Below are 23,438 nucleotides of genomic sequence, written 5' to 3' on the forward strand. Positions count from 1 at the left end.
GTGAACATTCAAACTGTGAGGTATAAATGTCACCTCTTAGTCTTTGCCAAGATAGATCACATGTAAAATCCAGAATAATTCTGGATAAAGGAAGATGATCTCAACTACTGACTTTCCAATTGGCTAGGCAACAATATTAAAAAGTTCAGTTTACACATAGTTATGAGACTTGTAATCAATATAAATAAAGTTAAAGGAAAATAAAGGAAAGACATCCGTATAACAGCATTGCATACCTTTCTGTTATATCCTACTTCCTGTAAATAACTACCTTCTTTACTAGCCAGGTAAATCATAAATATTACATGTGCATATTTGTACCATGTAACCAGCACAGTTTCCTTCTGGTTAAAAAACGCTTGTTGTTACATAGCTCATGATGAAATTTACATATACGAGTGAATAGGTCAGAACAGTGACACCTCCCACTCTCTCCCCCTTACTCCGTACAACACACAGTGGAACAAGCTCAGTTAAATGGCTCAGTTGTGGAAGAAAACAATAGCTGGAAACCATATGGGGTTTTGTATATTCTACAATGAGCACATAGAGAGGGATTTTATGGTGAGTACAAAAAAATCCTATGGTTTTTTTTGTTTATTAGAGGAAACAGCTCTGCTTTAGATCATCATGGAATGGGATGTCCCAAAGTAGTGCCTCAACAGGACGGCAAAAAAACTAAATAGAAGGTTAAACTACCATTTTAAAAAATGATACCCCTAGGCACTTGCCTCTTGCAACATATGTCTTCCAAGTATGATAACAAATCTTACATGGTCTTATGAGCCCTAACTATGCTGTGGAACGACCTGATCCTATAGCCCTCCATCCAAAAATACTTGGCCTTCAACAGCGGCTGTAAATCAGGGTTGTCAACAGGCTCTTGCGACAACAGGTCTTCTCAAAGTGGTTGACACCAAGCAGCGTCCACTACCAAATGAACAAAATTCGAGTACCATGACCTGTGGGGCCAATCCGAAGCCACCAGAATCACCTCGACTGTAGTAGTCGCTGCAGCAAAAGCTTTGTTGGCAAGTAAGCGTATATGAGAGTGTAGCAACCTGACATAGTAATCAATGAGTTATCTGCATCTGCCCAAGGGTCCTTTCCCTTTGCTACAAATCTGTCCATCTTTTGAATGGTGCTTTTAACGGTTCAGTGGACAAAAACTTACAGGCATTTGTTGCCCAGGACTGCATTCCGAAACGACCAGAAACACCGACTTTGATCCAGCGTACTCGCTGCAGCAAAAGCTTTGCTGGCAAGTAAGCGTATATCAGAGTGTAGCAACCTGACTAATCAATGAGTTCTCTGCATCTGCCCAAGGGCCCTTTCCCTTTGCTACAAATCTGTCCATCTTTTGAATGGTTCAGTGGCCAACAACTTACAGCCATTTGGTTCCCAGGACTGCAACTGATCACTTCCATTCATAAAGTTGTTGTTGTGTGTGGGGTTTTTTTTTGTTCTTCTTTCTCTCTCTCTCTCTCTGTCTCTCTCTCTGTCTGTCTCTCTGTCTGTCTGTCCCGGCTACCGCTCTCTCAGCATATAGCAACCAATAGCTTGCTATATACTGAGTTTTGGGTCATGGGAGGATGTTAGTATATACCCTCCTGCGTCCCTAAAGAGAACTATGGGGGAGAAACGCATGTTAAGCTTTTTTTATTTACTAGTTTATTCAATAAGCAGTGACTGTGCTGTATGATGATTTCATAAGTTCTTGTAAACCAAAAGAAAGCATTCCACAAGTATATGTCATAAGTGGCAAAAATACCAGTGCTATACTAGTGGTGTTGCCAATATCACGTATGTTTGTCTTGTCTTTTCATACTTGTATCTAACAAACAAAAAAAAATAAAGCAATCCATTCCATCTCAGACCACCCTTTTAGTCAGAAATGCACTTTCCGAAGTACAATTTATCATGTCTTTTTTTTTTCTTTACCTCATACGGTTTGGGTGACTAATACCAATCATAATGTGTGCTATTTTATTTCTAAAAAGTTCTTCAAAGACATGTTGTTGTTCTTAAGAGTCTTTTAACACAATGGTAAAGCATTCTATATATTGTCCCATTTTAGATTCCAGTGAAAAAAAAACATAATTTTTGCAGCGTCTCAGACAGGCAATCTCTAACGCACAATTTGTTCTCAGACAAAGTAAAGCTCAATAAGAATGTAAACATAAATCTTTCATTGATGAGCCTGGACAGTTATAATAATTTAAGACTGAATTTTAGGATGCATGCATAAGCTAAGTCTTGCCTTCTCTTTAACATGAAGAAAATGTGAGAACTCAATAAGGATTTTTTTTTTCATCAAAGAAACTTTATATAAGTCCAACAATAACAATTAAAACACCTGGACATACTGTATTTTGATTGAGGTCATAGATTGGGAACACTGCTAAAATAGAAGTTGGTGACCATTTGAATGCATGGTCAGAAACTTCTGGTGAGTGTTTTTATTTTCTCATTATATATCGGAGGAGATCGATCATTGAAGGAACATACTCCGTGAATATCTTAGAGGAATTAGTTCCCAATCGCAGAATATGATACAGATTTATATGAACATCAATCTGCATTTGAGTACTGTTTGATATCGAAGTGTATGAACACTTATGCACTGTTTGATTTATTGGACACTTATCAAGTCTCATAAGAGATTTACACAGTGAAATTTACACCTAGGGTTCAAATTATTTATGAGTTTGATTTATTTGATTAAGTTTACAAAGTATATGACTTTTCTCATAGGGGTTAATTTGTTTTCAGTATTTAGACACACTCTTTGTTTTATATATCGTTAAGAGAGGTTCAGCGCGGTGCAATGATTTAAGAATTTCACACTACATAGTTGGCATGGCAGCGGACTTTGTTTATTTGTTTATTTATTTAATTTTGACACTTAGCTCATCGGGATCCATTTAGCGTGGATTAGCTGTTAGAATATAATTAGGGAAGCCTATAGTATTGGTAAATTTTTATTCACACTCAATTTCTAGAAATTCACATTGCTAAACTATTCAAAATAAAAGAGTAACTGAAATCTGAAGGCTGTGTGCAAAAAGGGCAGGCAGAGAGCAAAGGACTCGTCCCCAGCATTGCCTGTGGTCTTCCCTACAGCTGATATTTTCCCAAATATTGACTCACCAAGCCTTGCTATGTGGAGCAGTCCATCTTGGTACAGGCAAGGCTTTGCTTAATAATGTCAGAACCTCCAGCAATAGTTAGCAGCACAGTAGTAAAATCACCAACAAGTCTATTCACTAAAGAGTGAAGAGTTTGGAGAAGTGAACAATCTAGGCCAAAATCGCCGATTTGGAAAAATTCTCCAATTTCAGCTCACTTTCCAGTTTAGCTATATTGTCCTAGATTGTTCACTTCTCCTGCCTTCTCCAAACTCTTCACCCTTTTGTGAATAACCCTGTAAATCTTATAAGACTAGCGGTCAGAGGCAGCAGTGTCTTAGATCTCACACTGCAGCTATACAGCTATGAGACTTATAGACAAGAGTATCTACAGTAGGTGCCCTCACATAACAGGAAGTGCACTGTTATTGTTTTTCATCCACAATTAGGATAAATTAAAGACAAAAAGGTACTCTATATTTTCAGGGTATTACTTAGGCCCAATTAACACTTTAACATAGCAAATGTCACTTTTTGAGTTCAGTTCCACTTTAATTGGCACACTAGCTCCACAAGTTTGCATCAACATTTGTTATGAGGCAGTAAAATGATTGATTTTAAAGAACGCGTTAAAACAATCTGCTTTATCGTCATGAAATATTTTAATACTATTTAACATACACTGTTACAGTTTATACTCTGCAATGCACCACTGTTAAAACCTAGGAAAATTATGTCCACCAATATGTTTAGCAAATCATCTTTTTTGTTTTATCGCTGTTTATTTAATTAATTGAATTGCTGTCTTAGTTTGCATCATCATCCTGTATACGAGCATCAATGTAATCTTGTTCTTGGTTTAGCTTACCTTGAAATATATGCACATTTTGTTCATGCAATACAGTTTGTGTGTCTGGTTGATTATGGTCCTTCTGTTCTTGGAATCTTTAAATGTAATTTACCTCCTTAAATCAATAGCATATTGTGATTCTATTCACTGACAAGCCAGGTGTTATTATCACTGCATAATTTTGATCTAGAGAACTCAAATATGGAAGTCAAGCTGTGAACAACATCCAAAATTGTGGATTTTTTTTAAAGCAGTGATCAGTTTAACAAATAAATATGCATGAAAAGAAGCCTGACCAGTAATTTTTTTTTAATTTAAATGTATTTCTATTTAACACCTAACTTTATTCAAACCTAATCAGCCCTAACTAACTTCTCCCTCACCTTCCCCCTTTAGCTATTATTTGTCTGCTGTTTTTTTTTTTTCTAATATTAAAAAAATAATCTTAATTTTAATTTTTTCCCCTCACTTTTCTTTTTCCTTTTCGTTCATTTGTTTTGTTACTATTTTCAGTGACACAAAACAAGAAAAACTGAAAAAAGAAATGCAATTTTTCATTTGCAAATAACTTTGCCATACTTTGTACTGAAACATAATTTTAATGGAATTTTAAATAGGCCAGATTATAGAATAAAATGTATACAGTAAACCTACTTTATAAAAAAAACAAAAACTAACATTATTTGTTTAATATTTATAAAATAGTGTTATCTTAAAGTAGAATTAAAAAGTCTCAAAAAGCATATATCTGCCAGTAAAGAGTAGATATATGCCTTATGATTAAAAAAGTAGGCAAATATCTAATTACTTACCTGTTCTAGTACCACTCACTCCAGGCTGAAGTTCTCATGGCTCATGAATGGCTGGGAAGGTGGAAGTGTGTGGGTGCATGCGCAGTAGAGTGGAGGGGAGAGAAGAGAATGAAAGTGAATGGACGCAGCCTGGCAGCCGGGAGTGCGTACCTCGGACTGACACCGTGGGACCCGAGGAGTCTGCAATGGATCAGAGACCGGCACCAGCACTGGAGGGACTATCGGAAACCAGTGGAATGAAGAAAATGATTGGATCAAGGGGCATCAAATAAGGTAAGTGCTTAAAGTAATGACAAAGTTATCGCTAAATAAACAATTTTAGTTCCTCCGTTGTGTACTTTAAGGATGAATATCTCCACAATGCCAATTACCACATAGGTGTACAAGAGCTTTTTTTAAAGTGCTTTAGCTGCCTGTTCAAATGCTGTAAATACTTTAATGTCAATATTCTGGGCACAGGTTGACTTTATTAAAGTAAAAACCTGCTATTTTGTCTGTTTACATAAATATGTATACAACTGGAGCTTTATTTATTACTCTTAATGAGAAAAGAACTGGTCATGTGGGCACATGCAAACATAAAGACTTTAGAAGATTCAAAGGGGGTGGATGGATTTATCAAGCAAGACTCACACAAAAGAATAAGTATTTTTGTGTTTTTATAACCCATGTCCCTGTAATCTTGACTTCAGATTACATTTACATAACATGTTCCATTTACAGTGTTAAATTTGTAAGACACCTCACACAATAACACATAAAACGACTAAAACTACACACTTCACAAAAGCTCATTTGCCAAATTACATAGAGAGCTAGAATCATAAAGAAAATGAATACATAATCCAACAGGCTACATCATGGATTCAGGTAAGAGGTTAAATATCCAGAGTTACCAGGTACAAAGGCAGAGGAAAGTAAAAAAAGATTTGGTAGATGTTGGGGCCTGTCAGAATCCTTCAGCAGCCTCATAAAAATGCCCATGCTAACCTAACTAGGATAATGCTTAGGATTGTAATCCCTATCGCAGGATAACATGTCCCTATCCACTCTGTCCCTGCATCTGGTGACAGCTATCCAGTCCAGAATGAGTCCACATTTGCATCCTTGTTCTGGGTCATTGCCTTGTCATACCTAAACCAGAAGGTCAGCAGGGCAACCAGATAACCCGCATTTTCCACCTATGTCAGACAACATAATTATCTTAATAACTGGTATCCTGTAAAGTAGAACTCTAAGCACATATACAATCAAGACACTCTCCCTCACCACCAGAGAATGTTCTTATCTCTTATATGTGTGGACTATTTTATGGGTAACACAACTACACAAGCAACTACTACTCTAAACTATTTCTCTTATTTATGGGAATAACACTCAGCAAGAGGCTTACCTCCTTCCTTCCCCATTTCATAGGACTAAGGTTAGTTGTGGTAGTCTAGAACCAATATTGTATGTCAGCTTTGTTTATCTGAGGAGACCCTAAACCCAACAGCAAATGTGGTGCTTGATTCTCCATTACCACAAAATTGAGATGTGCTGAGGTTTCAGGCTAAAGTGGATTATGTTTACATAAAGTACTTAGGTCTCTAGACTGTCAAAGTGGGTTTTAGTTAAATGAACAGGGCTACACAACCTCCAACAGGATAAGACCAGTGTCCAAAGCCACTTACTAATGTACTACTTCTGACTAGGGATGCATCCAGTGGCAGAGCTAAGGAACAAAGGGCCCTGGTGCAAGATTTTTTTTGGGCCCCCACCCCCAAAAAAAACCCCACAAACACAGCGCTCTCCTCCCGCAGCGCTCGGCCGGCTGTCACTTTCTCTCCTCCCCGCTGGGACACAGAGCAGCGCCCAGCGGGGAGGAAAGAAAGCAGGGATGCGCTGCTGTATCAGCAGAAAAATTGCACTTTTGGCATAGATACTTTCCAGATACCAGTGCAGATACTTGGCATTTTCATGAGAACTACCAGGGTTGCAGCGGTTGCAGCTGGGGCCTAGCTCTGGCGCTCCACCACTGTCCTGATGTCTATTGTTTTAGAAAAAATTGTCACATGACAACAACAATGTATCAGTACTCGTAGTTGTAAGTACTTGGGCAAGTATCAGTACTTGTACTCGCAAAACTGGTATCGGTGCATCCCTTTATTTATATTTATAAAAACAAAATCATACCATAAAACAGAGATGTTCAAATCCCAGGAGCTCCGTGTGCTCCTTACAATTTACAGCTGCCTCCTGAATTTTTCTCTAATCTAGTCTTGGAGCTCCAAGAGTATCTGTACCTGTACCGAGTATGGTACTTGGTATCAGTGCATCCCTACTTCTGACATTTGCAGAATTCCGAGTACATATATAAGAGGCACTAGATCATCCATTAGCAATATCCAAAAATGTAAGTGACTGTCTATTTTATTACAATAAGTTGAATTGCTTGGTTGAGGCTGCTCCCATGTGACAAATGCACCTCCAAACAGGGAAAGGAGGTCTTGGAAAAGCATGAGCTTTATGCTGCAATACCTGCTGATACTAACATTTCACATGAGATCTATACAAAGTTAGTAACCATTTTGAGTCCAGGCACCGCCAAAGTCACATTAAGCTTAAATCCGGATAACCCTGAGTGAACCCAAAAATATGTTGGCTTTTTCATGCTGTTAATTATTTAGTAAAATATCCTTCTGGATAGGGATGCACCGATAAAGTTTTTTCATTATCGAGTACGGGTACCAATATATATTTTTTGGTACTCACCGAATACCGATACCAGTGCCGTGTGCCGAGATTATCAGGAAGCCAGGCAGCGGATCATGATACACTGAGGGCTTTCTAAATGCCTGGGAAACTGGTGTTCTATTGAAAAAATATTGGCCACCAGGAATAATTCAGACAGTAGCATGAGCTAATTAAAAGTACAAGGTTCTTTAAAAAAATCCAGTTGCAGTTGTCTTGAAGTCTCATTCATTACACACGAAAGCTGACAGCTATGCTTTAGTCTTATTAGTTTATGAAAGCTATTACCACTGATTTCCCTTCATCTGATTTGCATTAGCCCTAACTTTACATGAAAGCTTTTCCAATTGAAGGCTTTATTTTTAGCTTAGAGAGTGGACAGAGTTTAATGACCATGAGGGCTTTAACATTTAACTGGACAAGGCCTACTTTTAAATTCTTTTTATTCAGTTTAATTGTATTGCTATAGGTTTTATCAAAAACTATTAAATATTAAAGCAGGCTCCATTTGTCTTTTCATTGATTTCTTATGCACTGCTGCCTTAATTATTGATACATATCCTGGAGAAAACCATCAATAAATGCAACAAGGTGGGTCCTTCTTCACCAGATTATGCAAGCTCTTTAAACATGTCACCTATTAACCCATCAACAGGAAGGATACCAGGAAAATGCTTATTTTTGTCAAGCTACCAGGTTTACAGAAATGTGACATTATAGCTAAGATAATTAAAGTCTATGCTGTTTTGAGAAGTTAATACATGTACTGAAGTTAAACTACAGACAGTACATCTCCACTGAAATGCCTTTTCCAAATACAATAGGGGAGGGCCTATTATATTATGATTCGATTATATTACTAAATATAATTGCTACAAAAACAACCAAAATCTCTTACATACACACACAAACACTTTACTTTGCCTTCTGGAATAAGCTGAAAGCTGCCATAGCATTTACTACTGGGAATTTTACCAAATGGAATTACAAAGTGATAAAAACCCTGTCAACAGGAGCTGAAAGACAGTCAACCTTTTTAAAATGGGACTTCAACTAAATGCTCAGTTAAACATCTTTAGAAATATACAAATGTAATTTTACTTTTTTTTAAGTGTTCAGCAATCTTAGGTTAAAAGTATGAACACAAATCGTACCCATGTCCAATTCATTTGTCACACTGTGCTACACCTTTGATTGATGTAAACTTGTGATAGGAAAAGCTAAAGGGTCACAAAACATCCAAGCTTTAATCTATTTTTTACTGCCATGTCTGCACTGGTCCGGTGTCGAGTGATGATTTAATCGGATAAACAGGAACACTGTCTGATTTGTGACCATAAATTGTATAATATCCTTCAATGACAACTTCTGTTCTCCCACTAACTCTGCCTAATGAACAGCCACCTTAAAGTTATTATAGGACATAAAAATTGCAGTCACCAACTAGACAATATAATATGAGTCCTGTTCTTTTTAACACCAGATTCTGATTGAACAAATACTATTGCAATATACAAATTCTATCTTGGCCGTGACTCTTAATATTTCACATTTTGCGTTATTCTGCAATAACGCAGCAATAAAAATAGGCACGTTTTAAAATCTACTCATACTGATGGTCAAGAAATGATCAATCCATTCTATGCACTGTCAGATCAGATTTGCTAGTTTTCCACTTTGTAACACCTGCTGTGCTGGAAGTAGGAACTGGAGTAAAATATGTAAATGCCCCCAACCCATATATGTGTAGGTGACCAAACTGCCAAACCTATTGGTGAAACAATGTTCGTACAAAGGCACCATTGCTGGCTCAATTTCATAACAGGAGCCTAATGTATAGTAGCTGTACTTTGTGAACTTTGGTGTGTACTTAAGTGACTCTGACACTGTATTTTCAAATCTAAATAAAATAAAGCCACCCTTTTAAACAAGATGCTCAATATTTTCACCGTTTTGGTGGCCAGTGTGATAAAACCTTGCCGTATTGCTTAGCCCTGGCCACTGCAGGTATCAGACACCTGCTTCCTCCCCAATACACCATGATTGCTCCAGCTGACTTGTACGCCACTACAGCACATACAAGCTTGCTGAAAGAACCACAAAGTGTAGCACGGGAAGCAGGTCTTTATAAAAGAGCAAAGTTCAGTACAGCTGATACACATTAGGCAATAATATAATAATAAAAAGAGATGGCTAAGGCTGGACAGGAGACAGCCAATACCCTAAAAATACATATATAAAATACAATAGGGGAATATATCAAAACTGGAGCAGACAAAATCTGGAGCAGATTTGCACTGCAACCAATCAGCTTCTCAGTTTCAAATCTTACCTGAGCAAACTAAAGAGAGATGCTGATTGGTTGCTCCACATTCTGTCTGCTCCAGTTTTGATAAATTCCCCCCTCTGTATAGTGTTTTGTAGGGTTGCACAGATACCAAGTACAGTACTCGGTACAAGTACGAGTACATGTACCGATACTTTTGAGCTCCAAGACTACAGTAGAGACAAATTCCAAAATTAGGAGGCAGCTGTCATTTGTAAGGAGCACACGGAGCTCCTGGGATTTGTACATCTCTGTTTTAATGTACGATTTTGTTTTTATAAATATAAATAAAGGGATGCACAGATACCAGTTTTGCGAGTACGAGTACTGGTACTTGCCGAGTACTTACAAGTATGAGTACTGATACATTTTTGTTTATTGTCATGTGACAGTTTTTCTAAAACAATACAGACTAATGATTTCAGGACAGTGGTGGAGTGCCAGAGCCAGGTCCCAGCTGCAACCTCTGCAACCCTGGTAGTTCTCATGAAAATGCCAAGTATCTGCACTGGTACTCGAAAAGTATCTGTGCATCCCTAGTGTTTTGAATATATTTGGGGGGCTTTATTATTATACACTGCATGCTAAATAGAATACTTGAAGAACTCTGTGTACACACAGATGTTAAAAGGTCATTTCCAAACTGGTCCCTAAATAGGAGTGTCTGGGTTTGTTATAATCAGCTGCTGGACTTTCTGTAATCGAATGATGAAAGTTGCAGTGACAGAATCCCTTTAGTAGAAATTACTATTGGGGGTATCTCAGAATAAAATTCCTATAGCAAGGGAGGTTTATTTGTACAGTATCTTAGTGCACACGTTTGGGAAAATCATTCAGCCAATCACAGAAGCAGAAAGTTACTTTTTTGGGGTGTTTTGTACACCAGCTTTGTACAGAATGCCTCCATATTGCACTGCATTTTTTTGACAGTTTTGGACAATTCAAGGGGCTGCAGTTTTAAATGAAAATTGTGCAGCAATTATACATGTGGTCCCCGGGTTACATACAAGATAGGTACTGTAAGTTTGTACTTAAGTTGAATTTGTATGTAAGTCGTAACAGGTACATTTTTAAGTGCAACTCCAGCCAAAAAAACATTATTTTGTTTTGGATAGCATAGGGAAGGGACACGTTTGTTTTGCTGTCTGTTCCCCTTGTTCAGAAGATTATAATATAATTTAAAATGTTTTTTATTTAAAATGACACCAAAAAAAGTTTTTTCTATTTTTAATTTAATTTTATAAACTTAATTTTTTTTTATTTGTTTGCATTTTTAATTTTCATTTATTTAACTTTTTTACTTTTTTTTACATTACTGCAGCCACAGTTCTCCTAAATGTACCAGCAGCCGCCGGTACATTTAGGAGAACTGTGGACCCCGTTCGTGAGTACGGATTGTCCGTAAGTCGGACGTCCGTAACCCGGGGACTGCCTGTATATGATATATTCATTTTTGTAACAATTCTTTTCATTTTTAGTTTTTTTAAAGTGGAGTTGCCCTTTAATTGCTTTGATCTCAATAACAATTTTATGTAATGTACAATACAAACTTGTCAAGCTACTAGGCTGGAAAACATGCAGCTAAATGGAGAGTGTGAAATTATGTTAATTCACAATATGATATAACTAAGATATTACCAGCTGGATGAGCAAACTAATTATGTCTGTCAGAGACTTATTGACCAGCAGAAGTTCTTCAGCTGCCTGAGCGTCTCCTCCTTGGCCACTCTTCTGAGCCTGCATGTGAAGAAAGAAAGTAATTTCTAAAATGTACCTTTTTTTTAACTATCATAAGAATACATTCACAAGTATCATTGGATTAAGAATGCTACCAGAAAGAGTACATGGCATCAAAGTGAATAACAAAGACAAAGCTAAAGTTTTGATTCATAAAGTGATTATTTCATGAGAGAAGTACACGGGCTACAATTGCTGGCCTACTTATAAAGTGCTTGTTGCCAGACCATGCCTACAAGTTGAGTAAAATACCCGGAACAAACATGCTGAAAATGAGTGCCAAAATTCCTTATCTCTATACTTGTCCGGGGTCAACGACTCTGAAAGTGCTGAAGGCAAATGTATCAGCTTGACCTCCAGGGAACTAGCATTTTCAGAATGCATGTGCAGTGCTATCACTAATGTCTTCATTCTATAAACTGACACCACGACTAAGGAAGAATTGTTGCAATTCAGAACATTGACATGTAGGTGGAAGTTTATCTATTCTACTGCCAAGACTTTTTACCTCTATAGCCCCCACCACCTTTTGTGGAATAGCTACTAGAAATGTAGTGATTGCCAGAGCTGTATTCAGTCTGGCTGAATTATAGTTGGCATTTATCTGGTTAATTCCAGGTGTTCTAGCATTGATTGTATCTGAGTGAGGCGTGACTCTGCTGCAGTGGGAGGACATTACGAGTGTGTAAGCTTGCTATCCAATCACTGGTGGTTTCATGGCCAGTAGTACATGCTGGGTACGGACATATATACTCAGGGGTATTGCCATGTGCTCAGTCTAGTTCTGTCCTAGGTTGGAGTCTTAGTCCAAGCCTGGGGGAAGGAATGCTCAAGTGTGGGAAATGTTTCTCTAGGCCTCAAGTCTGGAGGAGGCCTAATACTGATTGAGGAGAACCAGGGAAGCTAATGGCTCCTAGAGGTGCCTGGAATAGAGTGGACCTCAAGAGCAAGTCTGGTGTCTCTCCTACTGATCTCATGCCTATCCCTCTTCAGCTTTTGCTCAAATGCCCAGTGTCAGCGTGTGCTCCCATTAATCCTACACTGTGGAATACTGGAAGGGAACTGGTGAGTCTGGAGTCTGTATTTTCTTATGGATGCCCTAAGCCCTAAACCTCTCTCCCTGAAGTTCTACAATAAAGTTCCTTCAGCATAATATTTACAGTGTGGATCTTATTAAATATAGCCACTTTATTATTAGTCTGGATTCACACTGTTCTGTAATGCACATGCATAAATGTAATGCACATGCGTTATTTAGGAAGTGCAGGGAGCTCTCCAATAGCAACACAGACAGGCATAAAAATGATTTTTGAGAGTTGAGCAAAATTGTGTGACTGCTGATTGCTCAGCTCATGGTCTCCTTCATGTAGAGAGTAGTGACTGCAGTCATCGCTCTCTGCAATAATTCCCCCTCTCTGTTCTTCCAGCATTCATTGCAGGGACAGACAGGGGAGGGACACAGCTGGCTCTAGACAGACAGAGCCAGCTGTCAGTCAGGCAGCGGGGTGGATCTCAACAATTTTGCTCAGTGATGTTAGCATATAGCGGGCAGTAACTGCTTTCTGCTGACTTTGGGTCACAGGAGTACATTGGTGAATGTATTTCTGTGACCCAAAAGAGAAGTAAAAAAAAAAAAAGTTTGACTTTAATTCTCTTTTAAGTCAAAACCTTGTCAAATAATGATAGAAACATTTTACTTATGTTAGCTTTTCGCACTGGCCTACTGTATAAAGATGGTTTTCCACTGCTCATCTTCCGGTACTCAAAGCACACAGTCTAGAATAACTCAGCTGAATATTGAATATTATAACATACACATTGCTACTCTGTTTTTCAATTCTCACTGGAAACCGAAAATAAAGAAGGAAAATACTTCAGAGGTTTGCAGAGTCTCAAGCTATAATTTGGGTATATGGATTATGACCAAAGTATACAGAATATCAAGTTCCCCTATGAATAGCATTTTCTGTTCCCCATACCTGAATGACCAGTCGTACCACACCAGATGTGTATTTTAGCATGCAGTGCAAAATGTCAAGCAACAGGAGAAGCTGTGCATTGGCAGTTTTCAGGCGAATTTTGTCATCAACCTCAAGATACAGAGCTGCTTTTTCCACATTCAGTAAAAACAATTTCTATTGTCATAGCTCATTTACAGTACACATTATGTAAATGTAAAACTCAAACGTGGCTTAGAAAGTTATAATCCCTCTCCCTGCTTCCCAGGTTCAGTTAAAGCTGAGTTAATGGATGCATTTTGCGCTCTGTGAATGTGAAATGGTATCCTTAATATGTAAGCCTATAGTGATTAGAAAAACTGCTAATTGTTGGGCCTGGCAAAAAAGTACAGTAAACTCTCGGTTATCCAGTATTCAACTAACCAGAAGTCTCATCGAACTCTTTTGCTGATCTGCAGCATGTATTATCCTGGAAACGGTCTTGTGCCTATTTGTCTTAATTTGCTTTTGATTACTGCTTTCCAATATTAATATGAAGTCAATACAGAGTTTATGTTATGCTATGGTATAGTATGGGGTATGGCATTAGTTAGACCTATTTTTATTAGTAACTCTCAAGCAACCAGAATGTACCAATCCCCGTGGATGTCGGATAATGGGGAGTTTACGGTATATGCTTTTGTTGTCTACACCAGCAACTTGTATGGTCCCTAATTGTTATAGTGAATGCTTCTAAAGTAGCAAGGTTCGGCTTCTTTTTTTTTAAAATGACGCGGCTGTGTTTGGCTCCGCCATCCATTCAGAGATCCTTTGCCAGGACCTGTGAATGGAGAATCTACAAGTCCCATCAGGAACCACCGCAGAGGTAGTTCTCTATGGAATACAAATGCAGTGACGTCACCGCACTTGTAGTCTATTCATTGTTTCTGGCCAGAGCATTGCCCCTGCTATTCACTGATTATGGTTACAATGCTTTACTGGCTACAATGCAAAAATAATAAATGCACATTTGTTTCTTTTATGAAGGTTGACTTTACCATTAAGCATAATTCCATTATAACATTACAAGGCAAAAAGCACAATTATTTGCAAAGATCTGATGGAAAACCTTAAAAGAGAACTATGAGGTGAGTGTTTTTTACTCACCTCATAGTTCTAGCTGACCTGTGACAATGAGACTGTCACAGGTCGGCTCAGTAGATCGAGAAGTGAGCGAACACATACCGACGTTCGCTCACCTCTCGATCATGTCACAGCTCTCTGCCGTGACAGGGGAGGGGCTGGATTCCCCCCTCCCCGCTCCGATCCGCCAGCGCTGACTGGCGGATCGGACGGGTGAGGGTACAGCTGGCTCTGCCTCTACATAGGGAGAGCCAGCTGTCACTCATGCAGCTGGGTGGATCCAGACATAATTGGCGGGATCCGCTTCAGCTGCGGCGTCTCAGTATACCGTGAGCTACAGCTTACAGGTATACAGCTTAGCGCGACGGGAGGATGCTAGTTTGTGTCCTCCCGTTACCCTAAGGAGAACTATGGGGAAAATTCTTAACCCCATAGTTCTCCTTTAAAAGGGATTGGAGAAGGCTTGTTCTGATGGGGTACGTATGGCACACAGAGCTCAGGTCAAGAGCTTTAACAAATTATATATGTGGTTAATAAAGGTTTTATAGCTGATATTTCTCATAAAAGGAACACACAACAGTAACGAAGATCTGCAATTCAGCTTTTACTTTGTACTCTTTACTCTTAGAGTGTCATTGATGTTTTGATGCTTAGGGAATGAAAACCATAAAAATGCACTCTTAATTGGTCCCCTTTGGTCTATTAAATATACCCTTGAAAATACTTTGTTATATAAGATTGACATGTGCAAAAAAATATCTGCTGACCTTGCCAAAAATCTGGTCAACTGATAGCTTCTTGTGCTGAATGCTCATGAGTTACATTGTTCCAGTTATCTCTGAGGACTACAGAACCCCTCCCATCTATGTTAAGGAGAAGAAGAGAGGGAGAAGTTTCTGTAGCCTTCTCTTGTTGTCCTGATACAGTAGGATGAGTGAGCGTTGTCACCCTACGTCGGGAAGTTTATAACTGGCAAATCAACCAAGAGAGAATAAAGAAAGATTGAAAACCCAAAATAAATAAAGAAATAAAATCAGAGCAGCAATATTTTACATTTTTGTTTTTAGGTTTAGTTAGCCTTTCATTTAAAGTGAACCTGTCAGATATTTTAAGCTTTATCAAGTAAATGTGCTTTCTGTTTATCTGGTTTCACTTTTTTTTAGTGCAATACATTTTTAAAGTTTTCAATTTACAGATCAAGGATACCAAACTGTATAAAGGAGAAACAATGGTAAGGAAATGAGTAAATAAACAACAACCCCCAGCAGCCAGAGACACCTCCGTTTATCGTCACAAAGAGGACTGTCCGGCAATAGAAAACAGATGGCAGGTAGTCCAGCAAGATGGGGAGGTTCGTGGATAGGGAACATCGAGCACCCAGGGGGAACATCGGCCGGATAAACAGTGCCGAGTGGTTCAGGCATAAAACATGCCACAACATTAGTAACATGACATAAACCCCAAGCAGAACAGGATCAGGGGGAATTAGAGAGATAGAAGAAAGACAGAGAAAAGAGAAAAAAGACAAGGGGGGGGGGAGATTTCAGCTACAAAAAGACACAAAACCTGGTTTCACTTTTTTAAGCATTTAAAAGAGAAGTATAGGGTAAGTGTTTTCCCCCATAGTTCTCTTAAGGGTCACGTATACTAACGTCCTCCCATGACCCAAAGCTCAGTATATCGCGAGCTCGCGGTATACTGAGACCGCCGCAGCCGGGACATGTCCCGACAATGCTAAAGAGATCCATCCAGCTGCGTGAGTGACAGCTGGGTCTGCCTATCTAGAGGCGGAGCCAGCTGTGCCTGCCCCCTCCCCTGTCTGTTCTTCTAGTCAGCGCTGGAGGATTGGAGCGGGCAGGGGGGAATCTCTGTGGGGAGCTGTGGCTGACAGTCAAGGCTCTCTGCAGGGAGATGATTGAGACGTGAGCGAGCGACGCTATGTGTTCACTCACTCCCTGATCTATTGAGCCGACGTGCAACAGTTTAATTGCCACACGTCGGCTCGAACTATGAGGATGAGTGAAAGTCACTCATCCTCATAATTCTCCTTTAACTTCCCTGACTTTATGGCCCATCCATGTGGCTATCACTTAGCACTCTCATTGGACAAAGGGATGGTGGTGGGCAGGTTTTATCCCCAAAGTCAGTTGAGAGACACAGTTTTGGGCATTACAATCTGGTTTCCCAGGTCTACAGATTAAAATGCATCAATGGTGCTATTAATTCTGTCCTGTCACAGAGATCTAGCATACAATGCAATGTGTGATGTATAAAATATAAAACCATGTAACAAAAATACTTTAATTGTATCCATGTAATGCAATGTTACTAATACAATCGTAGTAGGGTTGTGTGCCTAACCTTGTAATATGCGAACACCACATGGCTTTCATTACTCTATGGCAGGTGTAAAATCTAATGTGTTATCAGCCGTAATGACTTTCAATGTCATTTCACCACCACTCGTAGCAGCCTCTTAAAAACTACTCTGCTGTATCTCTCCACTGATTGGATTTTCATTCAATGCCTTCTAAATGTATTGTTACAAGAAATTGATATCCTGCTATGTTCTGGCTTTTTTGAAAATAGCCCAATTCTAATGTTATTTGTTTCCTATTAAGACACAAGTGATTTTCCAAAGTTTGATACAATGCTGCAGTAGTCATTGAAGGGAACAGTATAAAAAATAGTAAAAGGAGTGTATACCACAATCAATATTATTTTTTACAGATTACAGGAAAGGTGTACAGCTTGCAAGAAACACAGACTCTGTTTTGAGGGTGCAGTGATTGAAAAAGAAGAAATACGTTCTATTGATAGCTGCTTCATCTGCAAAAGTATTAGGGATGCTCTGAAATATAAACATTTTTTGAGTGGTTTTCAAAATTTTGAGAGAATTTATCATTTTACAACAAAAATCATTAAAAAAGAAATTAAATTGTAGCCTCTCCCAATGATACACAATAAAATTAACACATTTACACGGAAACATAAACCATAAAACTATACAGCAATTATTACCGAGGTATGGACATTCAGGTGCAGAACAGGATAAGTGTCGTTGGCATACAATTGTAGCAACCTCATTAAATGCTCCATTGAGAACAGTACCTGTGAAAGGATCTGTGAATGGATGACACAGCTGTTTGGCCGAAGCCCAAATTCAAAAGATGCCTGAATAATGCAAGAAGAATCATGGGATGCAAGTAACAGAGGGGGGCATTTGGGGCTGTGGATCTGACCATGAATATGGGTCTAACATGAAACATGTCCAAAAGATGGAGTTGCTCTTTAAATATGTATGCTCTCTCTAGTGTCCCTCCATTATCATTTTCTGAATGATATGCTGGTGACTGCTAGACACCAGAGGGAGCATTATAGTTTTATCCCCAAACCAGAAAAGTCCATTACTATGTGCTCCAGGGAAGAGACCAAGAACACTGCCCTGATTAGATGTTGGCTTTTGTAGCAAGCAATGTGGCAAGTACAAATAAGTTGACCTACAATACTTTCTGTATGGTGCAAACAGTATCCCTATACTTTTTTGTATTGGTTTCATACACAAACCTAATAAATGTTGATCTTAGGAAGACCAGTTAACAAACAAGCAAACACAGCAACAAAACAGCTAGTAAGCACAAAAATAGAAGGTGTTTTAGTTTTGCCTTGGAGAACGGAACATAATCATTTTCTAAAAAGCTGAGGGAGTTAAAACAGTCTGAAAGAACACAATTCTCTTGCATGATGCAGCTTACATAAGGCTTTTTAATTGTTAAATTCTGTAAAATGTGTTATTTATGACAGTTAAAGAATGAAATTAAAAACATTTTCATAAATCTATTAAAGCGAACCTTGCACTGATAAGTAAGGTCTGCTTGTTACATTAAGGTCACCTACCCGATATTAGATTGCTCCATTCAAGTGTAAAAAAAAAATTACATGTGGTTGGGAAAAAAAAAGTTAGAAAATGCCTTACCTTACCTTAGTTTCCACACAGCATAAAGTGGTGTCATGATCCTTCCAGCTAGATCCTGAGAACACCTAATATCACAAATCTCAGGAGAAGGCACTGCAGCACAGTGCAGGAACATCTTCTCACAAGATTCTTAGTGTTCGCAGGATATTACTGGAAGGACCATAATATGACCCTTGCCTATGTGCTGCAGGGGGAAGCTGGAAGGTAAGTATATTTTCAAACCTTTTTCCATCCACAGGTTTTTTTTTTCACTTTAGTATAAAGATGGGGAAAATTACATAAGCGTACCTTGTTTTTTAGTGAAAGGTCCATGCTGAATGTTTTATGTTTATGTATATTTATTTATACACTGGAAAACTATAGCATATACTTAGCATTAAAGGGCTATTAAACCCTCTGTTTTTTCATATATCTACTGCTAGCTAGCAGTAGATATATGCAAAAAGTGTAAAACAAAAAAAAAAGCCTTGAAAAGGGTTAATATATACCTGTGTCTTCCCCGTGCGATCCCGTCCAAAAATGTGAAAATTCTCGGGCGGCCGCAAAGCATCTTGGGGCGGGCGCATACGCAGTTCACATTTTCGCCAGGGATGCAAGGAGAGACACTAGGTAAGTCTATGGACGTGTGCACCCGCATGCAGACACCGTGGGACAGGAATTTTGATTCGGAACGAAACAAATCACACATGTCTACCCAGCACCCCTATCACTGAAACCCACTGCCTCCAAGCACCCGACACTGCACCCCAACACCACAAACACAGAACCTTTCTGTCACCCAGCACGTCTATCACTTAACTCCTGACCCTAACCCTTCATGCCTCCCACCAACCCTAACATCAACACTGTGCTTATTGTGTGTGTTCCTGGGGGAAGAGGGAGGAGGTGCACACTTCCCGGATAAAGTGCAGGTAAGCCAAACACTAAACCTGCCTACCACCTCCATTACTACAGAAACATTTTCAATGCGTTAACAGCCCATTCAATATGAATAGGCTGCTTATTGCAATGTCCCTCAATACACAAAATTGTGTGTGTTGACATGTACAAAGTTTTCATGTAAATGGGCCCGTAATCATACCTACCAACTTTCTGAGATGATGCAGAGGGACACCTTCCAGCACAATATATTTAGGCAATGGACACACCCCTGCCACTCCCCCAGTTATAAGGACCAAATTTATATGACAAAAATGATTAGTTAAACCCAGAATTGTTTTTTTTTTCACCATTACTTTTCCTTTGTACTGGATTTGTGGAAATAGTAAACTAGATAAATAAGAGTTAAGAAAAGTTTTAGTGCAGATCAACTTTTTTGGTAGTTAAATAGAACCTTTTAATAGATATATGTACATCAGACCAAAAAGAGGGACAGCTGAGGAGGAAAGAGGGACAAAGGATCTGGTTCCAAATGAGTGGTATGCCATAAAACACATATCTACAGTATGTACACAAAACATCATATGTGACAAGAGTCTTTTTATTCAGCTTGGAATAGTTTTCTCTTATTGTTAAAAGTGCAACACATGCACACATTTTCCCAGAATATTAGCAAGAAAAAAAAGCCTTAGCACCTTCACAAACATGGAGAATTCAAAAATGTTTATACAAAACATTCCTAAAACAGGAATTTACAAGGTTTATAGGACTTACCTTAAATGATGTCTCTTGATCAGATCAAGATCAAGATACATATTTTGTTATGAACAACATGAGGCCATGGAAACCTGTGAAAAGCCTTACCTGGTGAGGAAACTTGTGTTAAAAGTCTGATTATCTACTATCCCTATTAAAAATGCTATTTGCCTACCAGATCCAGTACCTGCAATACTATTTGCATCGCTGATCTGAACAAGCATGTTGCAAAGTTAAATAAAAACCTTGATCTGCATGCCTATGCTGGGTGAGTGACTCAGTAAAAGTATTAAAACCACTAATGAAACAAACATTTTCAAAAGTCAGCAGTGACAACCTAAACAATTATCTCTGCTCCTTTCATTTAAAAACAAGAACCTAAGACTTTCCGAACAATTCTTATAAATATGAAAATGTAATAATTTCTAAAATGCTATATTGCTGAGAAATTTTAGGGCTTGTATATACAGGTGTTGTTTTCCGGCATTTGACTTGAACACCCAGCTACAACAATACCTTATACCATATTTTGCCCAGGGGTCCACTTTCCCCTTTGTCCTCCCCTGGAATACATGCATTTGCATTGATTGGGTAGATGGTGTGCCAATTGCTAAGTGCTAATTGCAAAGCATAGTAACCCATAGCACCTTCTCAAACTGTTCTGAGATCATAGCACTTAAAGATGGATTCCAAAAAGCTATGGGTAAAACACTTTTTATGTGGTGATTTTATATTTGTACTGTACATATAGACATGCATGTTCCGTTTCTATTTAAAAAAGGACTATAGCCAAACCTTTTTTTTTGGCTTTAGTGTTCATTTGGGTCACAGGAGTACATTAAATAATGTAGTCCTGTGACTCAAAGTCAGCATATAGCGGGCCACTGCCTGCTATATGCTGACAGCGCACAGCCACGCTGCAGACGGAAAAGATCCAGACAATATTGTCAGGATCCACCGTGCTGCCTGTTTGACAGCTGGTTCTGCTTCTCTAGAGCCAGCGGTGTCTGCCCAATAAGTGCTGGAGGAACAGAGAGAGGGGAGGGGGGAATCCCTCCAGGGAGCAGTGACTGACAATTACCACTCTCTGCAGGGAAAAGACATGAGCTGAGCAATCTGCGGTTTGTGATTGCTCAGTTTCCAAGCTATAGAGCCGGCATGTGACAGATGCAGTGTCAGACGACAACTCAAACTGTTGGGTAGTAGAGCCCCTGATGAAGTCACTTAAGATGTAACATACATAGGGCGGAGCCTATGACACAGAGGTTGGTGGAACTTTGAGGAGACTGTAAGAAAAGCTCTGAGTTCCTGTGATGTTCTTTTTATTTACAGAATGAGGGATTCATTTGGCATTGTATGATTGAATCACGGGTGATTATGTATTTACATTTTTTTTTTTTAAGTTTGATTTCAGCCAATCAGTCTACACTATGGTCTGTGCTTCTTTTTCTTGGGTATTATAACGAGGAGCGCTGTAAGACAGAAGCGAGGAGGATCAAGGTCCACAGTACAGGTGTAATTCTGTCTGGTTGTAAAGGGGTTTGGTGTTCCTAGACCATGAGAGGTCTGATTACAAGGTGAGAAACACTCTGGAGAGGGTGTACAAAGAGTAAAGGGGTGATTTTGGCAGATGAAACACAATATTGTGCTGTTATTGAAGTATTTGGACATTTATCCTTTTTGTTTTAACAATATATTTTTATTACGTATAAGAGCAGGAGCATACAGAATCCAAATGTATCCTTTTTTATTATATGAACATTCACAGACATTTGGATCATTGTAAGGTATTTTGTTTTGGACAATTCATTTATTTAGGCATGGACACTTGAGATACAGTATGCATGTTGTGGAGAGTCAGCAGGGCTGAGAGCAAAGAAGGGGTTAACTTGGGAGGGCAGGTACTTCCCCTACAGCCCTTCCTGTTAAAAGGTAACACAGGTGAGAGAGGAGTGGGGAAGCTGAGAGGCAGACAGAAAGGTCTGTGTGTGTGTCTGCTCAGAAGCAAGTGGACCCTATCTTGGTGAGATCACCTAAACGCACTACGCAGTGCAATCTTATTGAAGGACTTTGTCTTTATGTTTGATGTTTGCTGAGGAAAGCCTTTTACTTTACCGTTTTGCTGAAGAAAGCTGTTTGTTCTGTTATCGCTGGATGAAATAAAAACTGTTTATTTATATCGGACTGTGTTGAAGACGCATGTCTACCCCTGGGGTTCCCCACAATGTTTTATCTGATATTTCACTGCACACGAATTAGTCTAATATTCTTAACTTTGGTTTGCTATTTACCTTATATGTAAGTTTACTAACACGGAACAATTGTGGTTGGCTGATTATTGGGAAGAGTATATTTTACTCTCCCAATAGTTTTCCTTTTAAGTAGAATTAAACCTTCTTTACAAAAAGTTACCATACTGCTTGCACCTCTTGATCCCGTCCGAAGATCTGAAGATTCTTGAGCGGCCCTGAAGGATCATGGGGCGGGCGCATGCGCAGTAGAGATCTTCGGCCAGGAGAAGAGGAGAGAGAGACAGGGTAAGTCAATGCACGCAGCCCGGCATGTGCACATGCACAGACACCGTGGGACACAGGAGACACAGAAGTCAGTGCTGGATCAGAGACCGGCACCAGCGCTTGAGGGACTCCTGAAAACTACTGGAAAGAAGAAGATGATCTGGTTATGAGGCATCATTTAAGGTAAGTCCTTAAAGCAGCATTGAGGGGTAAATGTGACTTTAATGTCACCTTAAGTACTACCTCCTAAATCAAACACAGTTTGAGCACTCCCATGGCATCAAATGGTCACTATGAAGCATGCACAAAGGTGCCACAGATGTTATAGGACCTTATGGCCAAATTCAAAATTCCTCTATTAGGGGTAATAGCAAATTAACAGATTCAATGTTGTATTACATAATTTGTGTTTAATTTACAGGCAAACTGCTAGACAAGTAAAAACCCTTCATTGGTAATTTACACAACGTCTGCATTTCTCTGATTATTCAGAGTTTGCTTACACATTGCTTACTTAACTGTTTTGTTTTTTTACTGTTTGTATAGATAAAGTGTTACAAAAGTAAGCCTCTGGTCTGGATGCATACACACAGTTCAAAGCATAGTTCAGTACAACACAGACAACTGACAGAGAGGGGTGAAAAT

General features: G+C 39.0%; 1 protein-coding gene across 1 annotated transcript in view; it reads right to left on the reverse strand.

Annotated features, from left to right (window-relative positions):
* The window catches only part of ULK4 (unc-51 like kinase 4), a 463,016-nt gene that overhangs the window by 109,370 nt on the left and 330,208 nt on the right, over window positions 1-23,438 (reverse strand). Inside the window, 2 exon segments of the mRNA XM_018561067.1 lie at window positions 11,488-11,586; window positions 13,566-13,721. Of these exon segments, the coding sequence (XP_018416569.1) occupies window positions 11,488-11,586; window positions 13,566-13,721 (255 nt within the window).

Source organism: Nanorana parkeri, unplaced genomic scaffold (genome assembly GCF_000935625.1).
Source record: "Nanorana parkeri isolate BGI_ZX_2015 unplaced genomic scaffold, ASM93562v1 scaffold498, whole genome shotgun sequence".
Lineage (NCBI taxonomy): Eukaryota > Metazoa > Chordata > Amphibia > Anura > Dicroglossidae > Nanorana > Nanorana parkeri.